General features: G+C 48.8%; 1 protein-coding gene across 18 annotated transcripts in view; it reads left to right on the forward strand.

Moving 5' to 3' along the window:
* TEAD1 (TEA domain transcription factor 1) overlaps window positions 1–21,211 on the forward strand; it is a 252,789-nt gene that overhangs the window by 186,117 nt on the left and 45,461 nt on the right. For 9 of the 18 annotated variants that reach the window (XM_023646064.2, XM_005612185.4, XM_070274803.1 and 6 more), the window contains 5 exons: window positions 7,380–7,391; window positions 8,188–8,322; window positions 9,487–9,533; window positions 10,285–10,346; window positions 11,575–11,699. In XM_023646064.2, coding sequence (XP_023501832.1) covers window positions 7,380–7,391; window positions 8,188–8,322; window positions 9,487–9,533; window positions 10,285–10,346; window positions 11,575–11,699 — 381 coding nt within the window. The remainder of the gene's footprint in view (window positions 1–7,379; window positions 7,392–8,187; window positions 8,323–9,486; window positions 9,534–10,284; window positions 10,347–11,574; window positions 11,700–21,211) is intronic. The other 9 variants (XM_023646068.2, XM_070274793.1, XM_070274802.1 and 6 more) reach the window with 1 other exon arrangement.

The raw sequence follows: 21,211 nt of genomic DNA on the forward strand, positions 1-21,211 counted from the left end.
TAGTTATAAGGGAGAAGATGGATCCATGCAGTTACAGTGGGCAAGTGGCTTATAGGTCTATGGAGCATGCATTTAGGAATTGCAAGGATGCTGGCTTAGAGATCTCCCTTGGACCTTGTGTCACCAGCTGCATCTACAGCAGTGTCACCCACATCAGTTTCATTCATTGTCTCCCATCTGCCCCTTTCCTCTAGTTTAGCCCCTCACTGGACTCTCCCATTGAGCTGTGAGAGGCAGCAGTGTGTCTGAGAAGACTTTGTGCGATGAGGTCTGAGGACTGGCCTGCAACTTTAGAAATTATTCTCTATTTTGGACTATTTCACTCACCATTAATTCATCAAGAGGTCGTTAATTTTTCTTTGAAGCTGCAGGGGTTTATCCCAGCATGTAGAAAGAATGCAGAAGTATTCTCCATTCATTAAGCAGTCTTTCCTTTCCCACTCAGAGGAAACTACTTAAAGTTTCCTGTTCTGAGTCTCTATCTCTGTATATTCAGTTGTCCTAAGAGGTTGTCCAGTCCCTGCCCAGAGGCCTCCTTTCCCTGATAGCAGCAGAAAGGCAGTCCTTTGTTTGCTGGCTTCAGAGGCTTATGGGAGGCACAGCCAAGCTCTGCAGACTGCCACCACAATGGGAACCGTCATCATTCTGTGGAGATGACCCAGCCACTTCTGATCCGGAGTGTGTTTTGGTAAGTGCATGGCTCTAGACAGTACTAAGAGGAAAGGAAGCCTTCATTCTACCCTAACCTCAGCAGGAATACATCTGAGGCAATGGACGTCCTCATGTCAAGCTTCGGACTTGTACTGAAAGAAAGCCTATGCTTGCTGACATTGCATCATCCCAGTGGAGCAGAAAAAGGCCTGAGCTACTCTGATCGTGTCCAGTGGTTGGTGACTCATTTACGAGCTGCATGTGGTCCCCGGGGCCATTTTCTGCTTTGTCGCCCTGGCGGCCTTTGTGATTTGATTTCTGAGCAGGCCATTCTTTCCATCTGCCATTCCTTCCAATAAGCAAAGAGCTTAAAGTTCAAATTGTTGATTGAATTCTCTTGAGGAGTTCCAGAACTTTGCTGGGGCATCGCTGCAGTCCACACTGCTGAATCCTGGTTGTATCTCCACTGATTCCACCCAGGAGGGGGCCTGTTCATGGGGAAGACATACTTCACTTCATCCAGCGGTGCTCCCTGTGGCCCTCTGAGCCACTCGGCTCCTTCAAGTGTTAACTGTTGGCGGAACACGAAGCAGAGGAAGCCTGAAACAACCACCGCCTTTGTCTCAGTGACAGCACCGAGGCACTTAGCCTTGTTGCAGGATTTGGGAAGTGACACACCACCTTTCGTGGCATCTCCTAATCTTTGGGAGTTCTTTTGCATTCGTGACGTCTGCCCTCTCTCCTGAATGATACTTTCATTACCTTATTTTTAATTTAACCAGGTTAAAATTAAGATTGGAGGCCATTAATTTCTCATGCTTGGGTGTGATGGAATTAGAACCTCTCGTCGGTGATGCCGCAATGCAGGACTTACAGTGTGAGCTAGAGGAATGGGTGCATTAACCTCCATGTGAACGGAGCCGGCTCTGAATTTTCTAAGAGCAACAGGCATCTACATTTTTATCCCTTCCTAGAGAATTCCTGTTATTAGTCAGCCTCCAAGGTAGGCAATGCTGTAGAATAACATTGAACCCAAACGTTTTGTCATAAAGACCAGGGCTCTAAGCATTTCAAGTCTCGAGCCGGATTGAGCCTGAATGGTCAGTCACGTGAGCCCCATAGATTGGAGGTTCACCAAATGGCAAAGCTGCGGGCATCGTGGGGAGTGCTTGATGCAATTCTCAAAGCAGCCCTGAGGGTGGGTGGTGTCATCCTCACTTTACAAATGAGGAAGCCGAGGCTCCGAATGGCCCAGTGACTTACCCAGTGTCGCAAGTCTGAATTGGATCTCAGGGCCAGCTGGCACCAAAGCCCAAGCGCTTTGCATGAGGTCCTGCTGCCTCCCCAGAGAGAGCTGGTCAAGGATGAGGGCTCATTTCCCTTGCTCAAGATGCGTTTGCATCGTCCCCCTCCACCGAGCCGAGCCCTCTTTTCGTTGTGTCCGTATGTTTGAATTAAACAGAGAAGATGATGGTGGGAGCTGGTACTCAGTCTAGAGCTGAACTTGAGCCTGCTGCCCCCTCGGGTTCCTCTGGCCTTTCGGGGGAGATTTAACTCCTGCTGCTTGCTGTCACCTCCCAGGGGAAAGGGGGCTAAGGTCAGAAGGGTGTCGTCTTCCCAACACCCAGACCTGGCATTAGCTGGCCTAAATCCCAGGCTTCCTGGTGGAGAGTCATCAGGCACACATACAAATCACCTGGGTCCTCATCTGCAATCCTTTATGGTGCTAAGCCTCACATCAGAATCAGAGGAAACACTATTGCAATTACAGAATACTAAATATAGCTCAGTACCTTTAAAAATGAACAATGGTAAAAGCCTTGAAAAATTTTTCTTTGATGTGAATGGAGTCTTTGGCATTTGGAAATACAATAAGATGAATTAATTGCTACTCATTATACATGGCAAGTCAGGAGAGGGGTGAATGTGCCTTCTCTCCTCTGCATTAGCTATTGCCTGACCGAAACAGCCCCTTTTGTATTTACTCCTGCTTTCTCTAATAATAAGCAAATTAGAGATCATGGCTAGAAGAATTCAAGTGCCCTCCATCTTTTCTCCAAAAACATCATAGAGTTTTGTGATGTTTATCTGCTCAGGGGCTACCGCTAATAATTACAGAGGTCATGTGAATCCACATAGTGCCAGATTAGAAGTAACATCTGCAAAATTACTTCTTAGGAAAGTACTTTGTGTTTTGTCTTTTTTCCGAAAAAGAGATTTTGCAAGCAAATTGCTGTCTTTCGTCTCTTGCCCTATATTTTTATGTTGCTGGGAACAGTATATTTAGAGAGAAGCATTTAATAGCTATCGAGAGTCTTTGAATTCATGGTCTTTTTTTACTTTTTGTATTTTTCCTGATGTATTGGTGGACTTCCATATGAATAAATTAGTTTGGAGTCTTGAAATTCTGAAATGATGGCCCTTCAGTAAACTGTTTGGAATATACTGATTTAGTATGCTGTTCATTAAAATTCCATATAAGGCAGCTATAATATTGTACATTCAAGCATGTGAACTTCTAATTTTATCTTTAAAATTTGTTTATGGTTAATGACTAAAGATTATGAGCTAATTGTTTCCCCAGAATAATCCAAAGCTGGGGAAGCGGAGGAGAGAGGGGTGTAAACCTCCCATACTATTCAGAGACTGATTCATAAAATGTCCTAGCGTTTGAAGAGCACCACTCCTGCCATGTGCATTTGTGATCTGGCTGCCTTCCTGTCATGTATATTACATGTGGACGTTTACCAAACATTCTGTGCATTTCAACCATAAAAAGGAGGCAGTCAGCGGAACCCACCTTTGTAGCAGCAGCCTTGGTCTGCTTCATGAAATATGAAAGCCTGTTTACTTAGTAACAATAACAGTTTGAAAGGCTTCAGGCTGAGGAGTTTATGCATGACACAGCCTGCTGGACCCCATGTGGCTGAAGTGGTGAGGCCATTGAAAGCATGGTGTGCCAGAAATTGGACAGGGAGGAAAGTCAAGAGAGGACGGAGACATGCACCCCGAGCTCGAGTGGCTTGTCTGCTCTCATTCTCAGTCCAGACGGGCCATTTGTTCTTAGCACCCCATCCACAGTCTCAGACCCCTGTTTCCTGCTCCATAAATATTTTCCACCTTCCAAGTCCTGGGCTCGAGTTAGGGTTCAGTTGGAAAAGGAAGATTTGCCTTTTCTTTCCCCACTCCCCAAACATTCAGCTTTTTGTGGCCTCAGTCTTTGTAATCTTAGAGATAGAGGGTCTTAAAATCAGAAATAAGGAGTCAGTGTGAAGTTGTCCAAGCTTTTTCCTAGGACACATTTTTCTTGTTGGTGCATACTCAAATGTCCACATACCCACACTCAGAGTATTTCTTGTAATCTAAGACATCATTGCTGATAACTCAATATTGACTTAATAACTATTTTTCAAGATACAACAGCAAATCTCATCCACCTCACAGAAATGTTGGTGTTGAAAACGTCTTAGAATAAAATTAATAATGGTGTACAAATGTAGCATATATTTTGAATTTACTTAAGCTTCAGTTATTTGGGTAGATTAGCAGTACCTTCCCCCTTTAGTCTGGGGTGAGTGGTAAGGGCAGAGTGGAATGTTGAAAAGTCCAGGATATTAAACTAGGGTGACAGAGAGGAGCAATTTACTCAGGTCTGACACTTAGAGTTATAATTTCTTCAAAGCCAGGCACGTAATCTCTAGGCTGAAAATGACAGTTCAGAGGTCCTTCCATTGAAGTCTGTGAGCTCGACATCTTTCCGTCCTCCCATTTCAGGATAAGTGGGTCTACAGCCAGGCTGTCCGTTCTGATTTTGAGATATCCCTGGCAGCATTTATTATCTGCAGGGTTACTTTATATTTTAAACAAGAATTTTTAACCCTTTTAATTTTCAAATGTATATCAAATGGAGATGTTATAAAATTAAATGAGTGGTCAGAGTATCTCTACTACAAAAGGTAGGAAATCACTGGTATAGACATTTTAGTCCATTTGCAGAAAATTGCCTATTCTCGACTAGGTAGGTCAAGTGCAGAAAGAACCTCTACTTGAGATAAAATTTCCTCTCAGCACTTGGCTTTCCCTCTGAGGACAGGCGGCCGAGAGCTGCCCAAATTTCAGCATCCTGCTGTCTTTTCGCTAGTGGTTCTTTGACTATATGAATTAAGATGTATTAGCTTATAATGGAACCTGCACTCTCAGCTACAGAGACTTCTAGAACCAGAAAGGCTTTAGGGAATACAATGCAGATCTTTAATTTGTAGATGAAGAAAACTGGATAGCCTTAATGACTTGCCCAAGGTAACACAGCCCATTGACGTCAGGCAGAGGCAGGCGTGGAACCAGACTCCTGCAGGCATGCCTTTTCCTGGCGTAGAGCAAGTGGTGCGATAGAAGCAACAGATTTGCTCTCCTGCTTTTGAACTTTTGTTTTTATTCAGGTACCTCGTGGAATGCTGGGTAATAAGGAAGTCAAAACCTACTTTGTTTAATAAGAGAAAGACCATGCTCTGAAGTTGTGTGACATAAACAGCAAAGGTGGTGACTTTTCTCCACTCCTCATTGACTGATTACCCCGTTAAAAAAAAAAAGCAGCAAACTTTTGTGAATATTTTGAAGAACTTTCCAATCAGCCTAGTGAAGGAAAACGTCTCAAGCCACTCTGTAGCTTAAGGGTGGGCTGTGGAGCCGTAGGGAACTCGTTTACCTTTGGACCTGGATGTGGGATTCCTAAGTCACTCCCCTGAAATCTGCACCAATGGACTCTGTATTGGGGCGAGCAGGTCACCCCTGTCATCAGCATTTCATAAACACAGCGCTCTCAGGTCTGAGAGAGGCCTCGTGATGTCGTTTTGGGACAGAGCCAAGCCCACAGCTCTTTGTAGTTATTCCTCAGAATTGGCATCAGCCAGGCAGGCCGCAGGTCTGGGCTGCCATTTTCCCCGCTTCCCCAGAAGGGGCCCTGAAAGTTGTAAGGCTTGCTCCTTGTTGGAGAAGGCGCCTGTGGTTATACCTATGCCATCACTTCAGTTTCAGAGGTCACCTTGAGGGCATTTATAACCTCTCATTAGGGGTTAAGTGGCTTGGGGGCTAGAGTACAAAGTGACTGGTCCAAGGAGAAACCCACGAGTTTGTACTGATGTCGAGGTGCTCTTGACAGAAGGGAGTAGGTGACTGTTTGTTGTACATGACTGCCCTCTCAGGGGTGATGGGGCAGGGGCAGTGAAAACACAGGACCAGTTACGAGGAGACTGACAGGCGCTGAGCTCTGTGTGTGTCGGGCTCAGGTTGGCTTGAGGCCATTTGCACACGCCCCATCAGTTTGTCATAAAATTCCACTGATGTCAAGATTTGTCTTTTGTCGGGCATCTTTTTTGCGGGGGGGAGATTAGCCCCGAGCTAACTGCTGCCAATCCTCCTCTTTTTAATGAGGAAGACTGGCCCTGAGCTAACCTTGGTGCCCATCTTCCTCTACTTTATATGTGGGACACCTGCCACAGCATGGCTTGCCAGGTGGTGCCACGTCCGCACCCAGGATCCGAACCAGTGAAGCCCGGGCTGCTGAAGTGGAACGTGCGCACTTAACCACTGTGCCACCCGGCCGGCCCCTTTTTTCAGGCATCTTAGTTTCGGATCTTTAAAAAAAGTTACCAGAGGAAGCTAGCTTAGGTTAGAGCATTCAGCACATGGACAAAGGGAGCCTCAGCTTGAAGAATGGCATCTGACCAGAGGCAGCACAAGCTTCCTCAGTACCCAGGGCCATTCCGCTGGGGACCGATAATCCTGGAAGCTTCCAGGCTCTCATAGTGTCCTTCAGCTTCAGCACATGCCCTGACCGATGTTTGTAATGACCACGTGCATCCCCAAAAGCTGTTACATGAGATTCGTTATTCTTTCAGTTGAGAGCAAGAGAAATGTGTAGAATGTTATGCAAGTGTTAGGCTCCTTTTCAAGAGTTAATAGAAGCTTTTTGAAAATTCACATGGTGTTCCTGGCAGTTATGGGGCAAAGTGGTGTCCATACCTTGGGAGCACCTAATCGGTCTTCTCTAGAAGCCCACCGTATAGACTTTGAATTTTATATATATATATATATATACACATATATATATATATATATTTTTTCTTCTTCTTCTTCTTTTGACCTTGCCTTTGGCACCTCAGCATCTTTATTCATCACCTTTGGGTAACCTGTAGACATTGAAGCCACCTCTCAGCTGGTACCCAGTGTCTTAGCCGAAGCTTCCCTGGACCTTCCCTCACTGTCTGAACTCTGCATGGCAGCTGTGGAGGGCGCTCTTTTTAATTTGATGTCACCATTTTATTCCTGCTTTCATGGAGTCTGGGCCTGGTGCAGATTGTATAGCCCTCCCATTGGCAACCAGGAACCTTGAGGTGTTCACGGAGCGTGAAGCCCTGCCTGCACCGTCAGGGCCTGTCACACACCAGGGGTCTGACCATTTCTCCATCTGTCCTGGGGAGGCCCCAGCCCTGGCTGGAAGGAGCAGGGAGTAGGTTTTGGTCATTGCAGTTGTTGGTAATTACCCTTCCAGATAGTTATCTGGGTCACACATTCCTCCTAAAATGTGTGAAAAAACCTCACCCTCCTATGCATTTTATTGTACCCAAGTATTGTGTGTTTGTATACATATATATTTTGTAACTGAAGAAGAAAAATGACCCTGCCTTTGTACGCAATCCTTTTAACAAATTGTTTATTGTTGTGTCCAGGTAACAAGCATGGTAAGTATTTTCACCCAATTGAGTATTCTGTATTTTAGCTGTGCTTGGCAGACTTTTTGGCTAGCTTTGTGTTATCAGCCTTGGCTTTTCTAGAAAAGACCCATTTAGGAAAAGGAAAAACCACTTACCTGGTAGCATCCCCTGTGTCGTAGGCTATAGAAAGTACCCATGTAGCCTTAGACCCCCGGCGGGGGTACCTGAGAGAGCATGCGCCCCGCCAGCATGCTGCTTGGCCCCACCATCGTCCCCCGCCTGCCCCGCTGCTTCTGAGCCTCTCCCACCAGGTGTCTGCAGGGCTTCCAGGCCGCGCACGACTCCAGCACTCCTGGGACATCGCTGTGAGGGTGCACATGCCGGGCCTCCGCCCTTTGCGGGTGGTCCCGCCCAGATCCACAGCCACGCCTCTTCTCTCACGGGTCCTCCATCTCTATGCTTCAAAGCAGGGCCTAGTTTTTCTTTCCTCGGGTGTGTTAAGTAATTGGAGAAATCTCCCTTTGGAAGCTGAAAAAATAAATGCGTTGTCCTCTCTCTTCTCAGAGGCTTCCCATTCTGTTGGAAAATGGATTACAAAAATTTCGTTTTAAAACCTTGCCCCTGGGTGCTCCCAGTCACCGGTCAGAGTGAGGGTAGGGTGAGTGTGTTGTAGCCTGGGGCTGTGTTTATTTATCGTGCATGTTTGCTGTCCAGCCTCCCCTGTGGCTCTGTATTTTAGTCCGTGCGCTCGTGGCTGTGCTGTTGAAGCTGCCTGGTGGCCATGTGTTCTGTATTAAGTCTGTGTGTCACTGTCACCCTCAAGGATCAGACTGCAAAGGATAAGGCCTTGCAGCACATGGCCGCCATGTCGTCAGCCCAGATCGTCTCGGCCACTGCCATTCACAACAAGCTGGGGCTGCCTGGGATTCCACGCCCCACCTTCCCGGGGGCACCGGGGGTAAGTCACAAGCCGGATCTGGTAACAATGGCCCCTAGAGGGGGGGTCGACGTGGGCCAGCGTGAAGCGTCCACCTGGCACCACTTCTTACTGGGTCAGATGTACGAGACGGGGAGAGACCGCCTGCTGGTGAAATAATGCTGAGTGCGAAATGGTGAAAGAAAGGAGGGAGGCAGGGAGCTAGAGAGAAAGAAGGAGAGAGGGGAGAAAGAGAAGCGGGGAGAGAGAGGGACCCTTTATCCCTGAAGACATGGAATTAAGTGTCACTTTTCTGATTCCCCTCTGGCTTGTGGTCTGCCTCTTCTGCTCTATTTCCTGGCCCTTGGTCTCTTTTCCTGTCTTCTCAGGGTCACTTTCTGGCAACTAACCCCTAAAGGAACAAAGTATTCTATTACCATTTTCATTTTACGCCTGCCAAGGGCTGAGAAACTTAATACAGTGATCTCATTTAGTCCTCGCAATAATCTTCGATGCCTCTGATTGTTAGTGCCATTTTACAGATGAAGAAACTGAGGTTACTGAGTGACAAACAAGAGTTTGGGTAACTTGATGATCATCATCACACGGATAGTGACGGCAGGACTCTAACTAGGGGCTGGGTGACTCCCTTTACATCCTGCCACCTCTCCAGCAGGGTCTCAGCAGGCACCAAAAGCCTCAGGGAAGCTCACAGCAGAGGAGGTGTCTGCATTGCTTCTCCGAGCTCCCGTCTCTTGTTCTGAGCTTGGTCCTCTGCCCAGCTGAGCCCTTGGCGCTGTGAGCTGTGGAGGCAGAATGTTGCACAGGGAGTGTTTCAGAGTGGAGGGAGGAAGAGAAGGATGGGTGGGTGCGTGGATACAGCAGTCAGAAATATTTGTGAACCCTCTGCCATGTGCCCACATCTCTGTTAGGTGTCAGAAAACCACCAAAGAGCTGCCGCCTGGTCCCTGCCCTCAGCAGGGTTCTCTGGAAGAGGAGGTCAAGGGAGCCCTGGGTTGCCAGGCCCAGGATGGAGGTTGTGATCTCCTGCGCAGCAGTGACCACATCTGAGTTTCGGGCAGGTCACTGCTGCTGGTGGATGATCTGAACCCAGTATCTTTAGCAGGGAGTGCAAGGTATAGACATCCTGAAATAGGCTTTGGAGTGAACTCATAATCCTGAACCCTCTTGCATTTTGCCTTCCAGTTCTGGCCGGGAATGATACAAACAGGGCAGCCAGGATCCTCACAAGAGTAAGTCTGAGGAGGGGCCAGCACTGACACTAAGGAACTGGTCTCAGCCCACCCCCGGTAGCATTTCCCTGGGAGCGGACAGCCTCGGGGCATGGAGGAGAAAGGAGATTTAACTTGAGATCGCAGAGTCATCCCTATTGCTGTCTATTGAGGCCAATAGCAGGAAGCGACTGCTGAGATCCAGGAGGGGTGTAAACAGGTCCTGGCCCTTCATGGCCTTGGAGGGCAGAGCCCGCAGTCTTCCTGAGAAGTACCTGCAGGTAGAAAATCCTGCTGATGCTCTGCGGGCAAAGGAAGCAAGCTCAGGAAACTGGGAGCTGAGGGTGGTCTGCGGGGAAAGCGGACAGGACATCCTGCCGTAGATTCTTGAAAGAACTGGAGCTCTTTGGCCTAGAGAAGGAGACCCTGAAGCGTGTCCCAAACCTTGCCTAGAAATAGTGACCACCGACCTTGGTCTCATCAGAGGTAGATGTCACAGCATGTGGAGGTCAGGCTGCCATCTGTCCAGCAAAACCCACTGAGCTAGCATGAGGCTTGGTGGTGTGGTCCCCAGTGCCTCTCGGTTGGAGAGAGTAACCAACTTTATCTTGATGGAGCTCTGCCTGGGCTGTGCATCCACCTGCAGGCAGGGTCCCCTACGGCGGGGAGCACCCCAGGTTGGGTCCCTAGCCCTGGGAGGCCAGGGTCAGGCCTGGGGAGTAGTTGCTGTTACTCTTGTGGTTTCTGACTCTCTCTACCCCTGTCTCCCCAGCGTCAAGCCCTTTGTGCAGCAGGCCTACCCCATCCAGCCCGCAGTCACGGCCCCCATTCCAGGTGAGTTTCTGTGGGACTCCCTCTTGGGGGAATGCGCATGCAGCTGGTGCCAGGCCTGTCGCTTTTTTTTTTTTTTAAGATTTTATTTTTCCTTTTTCTCCCAAAGCCCTCCGGTACACAGTTGTGTATTTTTAGTTGTGGGTCCTTGTAGTTGTGGCATGTGGGATGCCGCCTCAGTATGGCTTGATGAGTGGTGCTATGTCTGCGCCCGGGATCCGAACTGGTGAAACCCTGGGCCGCTGAAGCGGAGCACTTGAACTTAACCACTCGGCCATGGGCCAACCCCCAGGCCTGTCGCTTTGTTCCGCAGCTGCACATCCCCCCTCCCTTGCAAAGCCATGGCCGCCCCCTTCTCGTCCCCACCCTCTCCTTAAGGCAGGGGTGAGCCTAGAGCCCAGGAGGGTCCTAGGGATGTTGAGTCCCCTCGGTCACCTCCCAAGATGGGTTTTTAAAGAAACAGGAAGCCTGATCACTTTCACTCAGGACCCTGGGTTGCCCTTGGAAGGGGAAGTTGCTGCGGGTCCTTCCTCATCATAAACAGGCCGAATTGGGCATTCTGGGTCTTGAGGGCAGATAGGGTTTTAGTCACACTTTCTTAGATAAGTAGATTTCAGTTCCTGCGTCCTCTCTTTAAAGGAGAGCTTACGTGGAAGCCCAAACTACAAACCGTGGATCTGCCCGGCCCCCCTGCTCCCCCCAACCCCATGGGCACATTGAGTCACTCAGTGGAACTGCTCTCCATTAGAGAGTTCCCAAACTCTGATGCGCTCGCATGTCACCCTCCGCTCCAGTACCTTGGAGCCTTCTGAGAGAATATTCTAAGGTGCTGGTGACCACAGTCTTAAGAAAGGAGATGGACCAACACAAGATGTGCCCGGCATGTCCTGGTCTCACAGGAGATCTTTGCGAGTGTTCACTGCTGACTTCTCAGTCACTTTGCCGTGGTCCCCAGCTCCGCCCTTTGTCTTCATGCCACAGCCCATAACCTGAGCCCAACTGGGCTTTATGAGAAGCCACGTGCATTGTGCTTCTCCGCTGGCCACTGCCTCTGGGATCCTCAGCCGGAATCCCACCACTGCCTGCCTTAGTTCCCCCCAGGACGCTGGTGGAAGGGGGCTCTTGGTTTTTCCTCCCAGGTTGTCCGTCTTGTAGGGCTCTGCTCCAGGACTGGCCTGAGGCCCATGGGGAGGCAAATGGCCAGCTTTAAAGATGACAATTGGTCTTTCAGGGTTTGAACCTGCATCAGCCCCAGCTCCCTCGGTCCCTGCCTGGCAGGGCCGCTCCATTGGCACAACCAAACTTCGCCTGGTGGAATTCTCGGCTTTCCTCGAACAGCAGCGCGATCCAGACTCGGTGAGTGTGCTCCAAGAGCTGTGCCTTGAATCCAAGGTTTGCTCCCATTCCTGGTCACCTTTGTACTCCTGCCCCCTGCCCTCATCCTGTACAAATAAGCTGTGTGAAAACCTGGAAGAAGCATCCACAGCCTTTCAACTAAGTAAAAAGGTATCTCTATTGACACATATGTCGAACTTTAGGGCAGAATGTTTGTGGATGCTCTGGACCTCAAACTCCAAGAAATCCTGGAGCTGAAGGGAGGGACCTATTATTAATAGGCTCTTGAATTTGGTAAAATGTAACATTTATTGAGCCTTGCCATGTGACTGGAACTGTGCAAAGCTATTTATATATACGATCATATTTGTCCTCATACAAACTCCATAAGAGTAGGTGCTATCTGATAGATGAGGAAACTGGTTAAGTAATTTCCTTAAAGTCAGACAGTTAATATCTAATGGTTTAGAGATCAAACTCATGTCATTAAAACTCAAGCCTAAACATTCAGCCAGTATTCTATGTGGCCTTTCTAAGGCTATGTTTTCTCAAGATAGCAAGTTGTTATCTTCTTAAGGAGAAGTAACAAGACGGCACTTTGGCCGTTTGATGTAGAATGGGATGCATTATAATATCATAAATACAAGTAATGTTGGCATCTGAACGCTATTTTTCTTTCTTCCCATCTTGTCTCTCCCGCCCCATCTAGTGCCCATTATCCCATTGTTCCTCAGCCAGGCCCATCCGTGCCCATACATATGTGAGCCTCCCTCCTTCCCCACCCCACGAGCCCAGGACCCTTTCTTCACTCCCACTCCTTGGCTGTGAGTATGAGCGTTGCATCTGTGTGTGGGTGAGCCAAAGCAAAAATTGAAGGAATCATAAGTTTGTCTTTGGGATCTTCACCAGCTTCTTTCCATATTCTCCCTCTCACTCCACTGATCTCAGGTGGCTGCCAGAAGCCCATGGGTGCCGTGCTCTCTGTGTGTTTGCCACCTTGCTGTCATTCTGTTATCAGAAGAGAGTGTCACGAGTGAGTTCACCATCTGTTGTAAATAACTCAGGAACCGTGTGAGGCAACCTCTCCCGAGAGTGTTTGTCCTTTAGCTCGGTGGAAAGCCTGTGATGGTCGGGTGGGGGAGGCACCATGGGCAGAGGACCTTCCGCCAGCCATCACCAGAGTGGGGACTCGGGAACCCACGGGTGGCCCACTGGCCTTTCTGTCTGTAATTATGAACTCTGGGAGCTGGTAGAAGAATAGAGCCTGCTCTAAAATTAGGGGAAGAAAATGAAGAAGGAGATGTAAGCTCGGTCGTTGGGCCCACCGAGGCAGGTGTGGGAAGATGAGGCTATTGAGAACGGGGAAGACAAGGCCAACAGGGCCGCTCTTCTCACGGGGCTGAGTGGTTTTACAAGAAGGGTGATGGTGATGGCTCAAAATCCGTATCCCTCGGGGCACAGAAAGGAACAGGCAGAAAGATTACCTTCGTGATTCTAGGCTGCTGCTCCTTTCTGGGAAGTGTCGAGGATTTCTTGGCTGAAGGCTGGGCTTTGGCCCGGTGATGCTCTGCTTTCTGTAGCCCGTGTTTTTGGAACGCCTGGTTGCTTCCAGAGTGCTTGGTCGTTGATTATTTCATTCTGTCCTCATAGTGCCGGTGAGGTCGGTTCTATTTCCGCATTTTACAGATGAAGAAACTGAGGCCCAGACACATTATGTAGCTAATAAACAGAGGGACCAGGAGCCCAAATCTCCTTCAGTATACTCTTTTCATTACTGTGAACCACCACCAATTTTAAAGGTCTCTTGAATTATGTGTTCAGTCTGCATATCTCCTATGTAAGGAGATCTCTCTTTTTTTCTTGTGACCCTATTTGTAAGAATGGAACTCTAAGGCACTAGGGAGCAAAGTCCCATGATAGTAGTTGTTTCCCTGGTTAAAAGAGTATAGTGTATTTTACCATAATAATTTTTTTTTTTTAATTAAAAAAGCCTGTGGCAGCCTCCTCGTTGAGACTGTCCCCTCCAGTTATGAACCTATTAGGGCCCAGAATGCCCACTTTCGCCTTTTGTTGTTGTTAGTGTTTATTGGGCTTAACATTTGAACCCCTGATTGATTCATTCAGTCCACTGTGTAAACATTTATGAGCACCTGCAGGGGCGAGGCGCCGTACCGAGGAGGGGCCCAGTGCCGCACAGCCAGCCAGGGTGGCTGCCCTGGTGGAGTGGAACGTCTGGTGAGGAGACACACGACGCACGTGTCACAGGAGGTCGTCGCAAGTGTGGTGACTGCTGAATGCTATGAGTGATGAGCAGGCAACAGGCAGGCTGCCCTGAGGAAGTAACCCTTTCTCTGAGAGGCAAAGGGTTGATACGCATGGGGGAAGAGTCAGGGAAAAACGTTCCAGAGCTGATGATTCTGAAGTATGAAAGCAGAGAGTGAAGGCTGGTGACTATTTTGGTGAAGGCGGAGCCCACCCCCCATTTGGAATAGAGTCCAGAGAGACATGTTTCGTGGGTGTTGAGGATTCCACCTAATAATCTGAGTGGTTCAACTGGGTATGGCCATTTCCTGATGAATTAAAAGGCTTGGCTCTATGGATGGACTCCAACACCTGACTTCAATGATCCTGAAGTAAATGGAAGGCCTGATGTGAGTCAACACCCTTGGGCCTCCTGAGAAAATAATTATATTCTAAGGGGATATGAGTTAGGGACTGAAAGAAATTGAAATTCATTCAACAAATACTTCTTAAGCACTTGCTCCATGGCAGCCACCGTGTCAGGTGTTAGGGAATCAACAGCAAAGGCCACCGAGTCCTTGTTCTCACAGAGCCTCTGTTCTGATGGAGGAGACAGACGAGAACCACCCAACCAAATACATTCACAGTATGTCGGGGGATGTAAGTGCCTATGGGCAATGGCGGTCCTTCTTCACGATTGAAAATTACTTGCCCTTTAGACTAAAAAAGTATAATTTCAGAAAATAATAATACCTTCTACTATGTACGTTGATATTACTGGGTTGTTGTATTTTGATTTTAAATTATGTCCATCAGATAATGCCAACCAGAGCTGTTTCACTACCGTGAAATTATTTTACTATATCGTAACATCAGTCTCAATTGTTGATGTCACTTCTAATATTCCTGTTATGAACACTTATTTTGCAGTGATACACAAGTGAGCTCAATGTCTACAAAGGCGTACGTGGTAGATTATGAAAGCATATGTGTCTGATTTTAGTGTCAATGTGAAGGCCTGAAGGATGGTTTTTGTGCTAGAGGAAGGAGGGGACCCTTGAAAAAAAGGTGATTGACTAGCTGAATCTGGGGGAGAATTAACAAAATTATTTAAAGCATTGTGACAGTGTCTCAAGCAGCAGCTTCTCAAATTATGTAATGTGTTCTGTTTTGCAAACATGAGGTGCTGTTACAGTGAACGTGTAATAGCACTTCAGAAACAAGGTTACGCTGAACAGCCTGTAGTGTGTGTATGGTCTCTTTGGTGCTCCAACTTTTTGTGGCTTCTCAGACTTTACTTTTTCTTTTGTTTTGAGGAAGATTAGCCCTGAGCTAACATCTGCCACCAATCCTCCTCTTTTTGCTGAGGAAGATTGGCCCTGAGCTAACATCCATGCCCATCCATCTTCCTCTATTTTATACGCGTGGCCCGCCACGGCATGGCTTGACAAGCATGGCATGTCCGCACCCGGGACCTGAACCGGCGAACCCCAGGCCACAAGCAGAATGTGCGAACTTAACCGCTGCACCACTGGGCTGGCCCCTAATTTTACTATATTTTCGTTCCAACTATAGGAAAATTTAAAGCCATCTAAAATAAATTCCACTGGTACATTTTAACACATTTGGATATACTGTACTTAAAATTTAACATTAAACATTAAGCATGTTAATTTGATAAGGAAGCCAACAAAGTGACAAATAGCTGAAGGTCCTTAAATTCAGCTTTGCGTTTGGCTTCTCCCCATCTTTGTCTGTGTACAGACACGTGCACACAGGTCTCCCTACTTCTTTGTACTGGTCAGGCTCGGAGGGTCATGGGGTTATAAGTAGTGCTGACAAAAGCCAAAGAAATGAATGAGCTGGGTGCCGTGCTCACTCTTTTCCATTAGTGACTTCTTTCATCCTATCCCAGCCCTGTGAGAGGGTAATTCTATTCCTGTGGAAGAGGCTTGGAGAGATTGCTGTCTTAGAGCCAGTCGACGGCTGTGGCCGGGTTTGACCCCTCCTCTGCCTGTACTGTCTCCCAAGAGGAGATAAGGCGAGATGCAAGTTGGGTAGCAGCAGAGCTACAAGGAGAACCTCGTTTGCCTAGTCCTTGGTCCGGGATCGCCTCCCTTCATGCCAGCTATTCTGGAAATTCACTCTTCAGTTTACCACGTCACCATTGTCACCACTGAAGACTTCTGCACGACTCTGCCGCTCTGAGCAGTAGTAGGACCAGCACTAGCAGCAGTAGTGGTGGTAGCCAACACTGTGCATTGTCTTATTTAATCCTGCGACATAGCCTGCCCACTGTTGAGCAGCTAACTGACATTGGAAATGGGACTCAGATCCAGGTCCGCTGACTCCGCATCCTGAGATTGTGATCAAAGGCTGTAGGGTCCATTTGTGTCCAACAAGTAGCCTGTTTCTGTAATTTGTAGCCAGCTATAAACTCTGAGGGGCTAAAGAAGAGTGAGTGCCACCTGCTGGCGCTGCATCGTGAATAAACCTGACCACAGCGTTTCCCCCAGGCGGTGGCTGTTTCTGTTGGTGGAGAACCAGCAAGTCAGTCCCTCTGTTACCTTTGGCTCCAGGAGACACTAAGAGAAAAACAGCAGAGGGTGAAGAAAGGAAGGAAGAATCTAAAAAACAAGGACTATTTTAGAAGTGGTTAGTAATGCTTGAAAATACACTTTCTACATGATTTCAGTGTTGCATATCAAAGGACTTGAAGTCTTAAGTGCAAGATCCTCCACCCAGGGTGGGCTGATTAACAGCATCTCGCCTGAAATCCGGGCCCAGTTCTTGGAGGCCGAGGTGGGCAGCTGCTCCTTTGGACAGATGGAAGCCTGGTCTTGGTGAGCTGTGGGCTGGATCCTATGCTTGTGTGGGGAGTAGTTTTCCTGATAAAAGTTAGAGGAATTCCTCTACCCCCAGCCGGGGGCGTGGCAGGTCCCTCCAGGCCCCCTGCAGCTCAGCCACATCCTGGTCCCCCGCGGGCAAACCCCTGCCATTCCAGCTTCCCAGGCACAAAGTTGTATGTTTAATACCTGTTGCGGTCTGGATGCCAGAACAAGCAGGACCTGAGCAGGAAGAGAGAATGTGAGGGTTTACTTAAATAGGAGCTACACAGCCTGAGAAGGAAAACTTGGGGATACAGAGGGAGGGATGCGGAGATTGTTCTCTTTAGATTTTGGAGAAGCACCGTCTTGCGGAAGAAGATGAGTTCCATGATGTGGTACAGGAGCAAACCTGAGGAGGGGGGACACCCCTCAGTTCTCCATGGAAACACCTTCATATATTTTGGCAATAATGATCTTCACTGGCACTTACTGAGCTGTGTTATAGGCACCGTATGCCAAGCATTTTGACACAGGTCCTATTCTTATGTCCAGTGTATAAGTGAAGGCACAGAGGCTCAGAAACGTTGGTACATTATCAGGAGCCCTGCCACGAAGTGGCCGTGCCAAGGTTTGCCTCCACTTCACTGAGCTCCCCAGGCAGAGCTGGTTGTAGCAGGGCCCTTTGCACTGGAGAGAGAGTTGGGCTGGGTTTTCTCTGAGCTCCTTTTCCAGCATATGGTTCTGTGATTCTTGTCTGGGTTTGGAGCAAAGGAGTGAGAGAAGCAAGGAGTGTTCCGGCCTGGACTTCAGGATGTCTTCCGTCGTGCTCTAGCGGCAGATGTCTGCTCTAGTGGAACAAGAAGCCGGGGATCTGAATTCCTACGAGCTGTGTGAGATTTGGGGCCAATGACTTCACAGCTCAGCCTGCCTCCAGTCTGAACAGCGGGTATAATGGGATCACTCTAATTGTATTGCTGTGACCGTCAAAGTCAGTAACATCCCTGGACATATTGAGCATTCCACAAATGTTTTTGAACCCGAGTGTCTTGTCTGAATGCAGCAGGAAATCAGGTCAGAGACCTGGAAGGGACCAGGCTTGGAGGGTCTGCTCAGCAGGTGGTTTAGAGTCTTGGAAGTCAGGTGGGAGCCAGAATATTTTTTTATATTAATATTTCTTAAATAGGTAGTAAATTCACATGGCCAAAAAATCTACAAGCGTAAAAGAATGGAGGGAGACTTCTCATCTTTCTAATTCCTATCCAACCGCCAAGTAGGTAACCACTTTTCCTAGTTTCTTGTGAGTCTTGGCTTTTGATGCATACGCAATGTAACAGGAATATCTGCTCTCCCACCCCACTCCCCTTTTAAGGGGAAGATGTGATGTGATGGTTGTTTCAGGAAGGCGACAGCTGCAGCAGGCTTGAGAGTCGACTAGGGGTAGAGAGATGATATTACTGGTTCTAGGTGACAGGTGACAAGGACGGGGACCAGGCCACAGGCGGTAGGGAATGGCAGAGGGGAGAGAGATTGTGTTGATAACATTAAAAGGCCTTGGGGCTTAATTAGCTGCAGGAGGAAGAGGACAATGGAAATGGCTGAGTTTTTGAGACGGGGATGGTGATATCCTTTGAAGAGTCATGGCGCAGAGAGAAGGAAGCGGCATTGCTAAGAGTTGCCTTTGTGACGATGTTATTTCCTTTTGTCCTCAAAATAAAGGTGTTGAAATGGGTATCAGAGACAGAGAGGCTCATGGGCGGATGGTTGCATATTTGAACTTTGTCTGAATCCAAAGCCCATGGTGTAAAGGACTGCAGGGAAAGTAGCAGCAGTTACCAGCGTTTTGGGAGATCTTATCAGGCCTTTCCCGTGTGTGTGTGTGTGTGTGTGTGTGTGTGTGTGTGTGTGTGTGCATGTGTGTGTGCAAGAGAGGGAGAGGCACGTCTGTCCCACTCCCTGGGGGAGAAGAAAGGACAGGCTGTGTCACCATGTCACAGGTGGCAGCCAGGGAAGGAAGGTGCTTGGGGATATATGGAGAAAGAGGAAAGTAAGGACACTGCATTTGGGCTGCTCAGGAGGAGAGGAGTCCTGAAGGCTTGGGGGATGGCAGGGCCTCAGGCGGGGGTCTTGCTGCCTGAAGTGTGCTGGCCTCTTACTTTATTTCTAAGTGGCTGGAACAGCCTCAAAGTGTGGGACGTCCTAGATGTGGGGGAGTGAGTCAGCTCTCTCCACAGCCCGAGCAGCCCCAGGTCTCCCTTCCCGGGGAGGCTGTGCTGAAGTTCTGCGCCTGCAGCCGGCCCTCCATATGCACAGGTTCCACCAGCTGCAGATCTTGGGGTCCTGTGTTTACCATCTGATCTGCCGTTGGTGGAATCCGCGGATACACAGGGCTGACTGAGAGACCTGAGCCTCCGCAGATTTTGGTATCTGTGGGGGGTCCTGGAACCAATCCCCGTGGATCCCGAGGGACCACTGTACATCCTGCAGATAACCTTATTCTTTTCTATTAAGGCGGCTGGGCAAATGTGGGCTCACGGATGACTTAATTTTCATATCTTTATAGCTTCTATCAAAGCCCTAAATTCACAGATCAACTAATTCCTTTGTCAGACCGCAGATCCTGACTTTGCTTTGGAAAATGTGACCAGTACAACTCTAAGGAAATATGCCATTAATGAGGTCTGTGGCAGAAAGAAGGGCAGGTGGTTTGTGTGGGGATTAAGATGGGAGAAATAAGGAAATACCATCAGAAGGAAGGTTTAAATTCCAGATTGCCAGGAGAATCCTCGCCTGTGTCCTGGACAGGGTGGAGAAGGGCGAGGTTTCTCGGGAGAAGCTTCTAGGCCCTGAAGTGGCTGCTGAGGCAGTTGCTATGTCTCAGAGTGGGTCTGGTTTCTAGCTTTTCAGAAAGGAGGCTCCTCTCCTCCCCTAATTTGGGGCTTGCACGTGGAGCTCATTAATAGCAGACCTGTGTACCAGCATCCGTGCAGCTCCCTATGGCTCACACTGGGCTGTCGTGTACTGTTCCTTTGACCTTCACATTGACCCCTGCAGATGAGCAGGCCTGGTGTCCTCCCTGTGTTCAGATGAGGAAGCCAAGGCCCAGAAAGGTTAAGTAACTCAGCTCAGGCCACACAGCTCAGAAACGCAGAGCCTGGATTCTACTTAGACCCAGGTGTTGTTAACGTACATGCTTAGACTAAATGGTCAGAAAGCACATTTGGCCTTTCAGGTTCTCAGAGGAACCGCGACAGCTGGCCTGATGGTTGGCTGTGCCCCGTGTTTGTGCTTCTCCCAGGTTTTTCTCGTAACGTTTTACAAAGCGTAGTGTGGTCTTCCGGTAGGACACAGGAGATGGAGTGTCTTCCCGTGTGGAGGTGCCGGCTCACTGTGGTGTGGTGTGGTTTTCCACCCTGCCAGCTCCTCCCTGCCCAGCCGCACCCTCTCACAGCGGCAGTGGGCTTCACTCACAGGGCCTGAGCTGCTCTGGATGCTCTCCCTCTTTCTTCATCACCATTCAGACATGAGGCAATTGAAGCATCTGGAAATCTGGGTTTGATAGACCTTTCATGGAGCCCCGGCCAGGCTCCATCCACTTTCCTCGCTGGGTCAGCGCCCCTCCCTCCCGCCTGCCTTCCCAGTTGCTGTCCCTGCACTCTGCCCCTGGGCCCTTGTCTGCTGTACTGTTCCAGGGGAGACACTCTTCTAGGAAGACGGCAGCCCCTCTGAAGGTGGTGGTGGAAGTGGGAGGCGTGGGTGAGGGTGATGCATCCTGCTGTGAGATCTCGGGAGGAAGGACGTCTTTGCTCCATTTCTTGTTTTCAGTGATGTTGCTTTCTTGGAAGACCACAGGGGAAGGGATGAAGCAGCACCTGGGGGCCAAGTACCCAGCAGTGGGTGGTGCTTCTGAGCCCTGAGCTCAGGGCAAGCCCCTACCCTCCCCAAGGGCCGAATATGCAGGTCACTTTCCTTCGCCAGGCCCTACAGCCACTGCCTGTCCCTGCAGGGCCCTGGGGTCATCTCAGGTTGCCCAGGCTGCCCTGGGGGCATCTGGACAGAGGGTCCGTGCAGGAGCGGGACAGGAAGCAAATGTCGGTGATTTGTCCTTGTTCTGCTCTAACTTGTATGTTAGCATCCCTTGACATGAGTTATTTGTCTTGGTTTCTTTAAATTCCTAAGTGGATTATAATTTTTCTCTTGGTATTATTTGACAGCAGTCATTTTTCAAGGTTTTACTACGTTCTTCAAATGCTTGGAATTTTTGGAAGCAGGTTAGGGAAAGACTGCCATCTTCAGGTCACATGGTGTAGTGCAGCACTGGGGCGTGGCCGAGGGAGCAGCGCAGACGCCCAGGACCAGCCGATTTTCTGGCTTTTGCTTCCTTTTCGACAAAAAGTGAACTGCCTCATCAGAGGTCTCTGGAGTAAAATGTATTAGCAGTCCTTTCAAAAAAGAGAGAAGAAATAA

The sequence above is a fragment of the Equus caballus genome, chromosome 7 (assembly GCF_041296265.1).
Source record: "Equus caballus isolate H_3958 breed thoroughbred chromosome 7, TB-T2T, whole genome shotgun sequence".
Taxonomy (NCBI): Eukaryota; Metazoa; Chordata; class Mammalia; order Perissodactyla; family Equidae; genus Equus; species Equus caballus.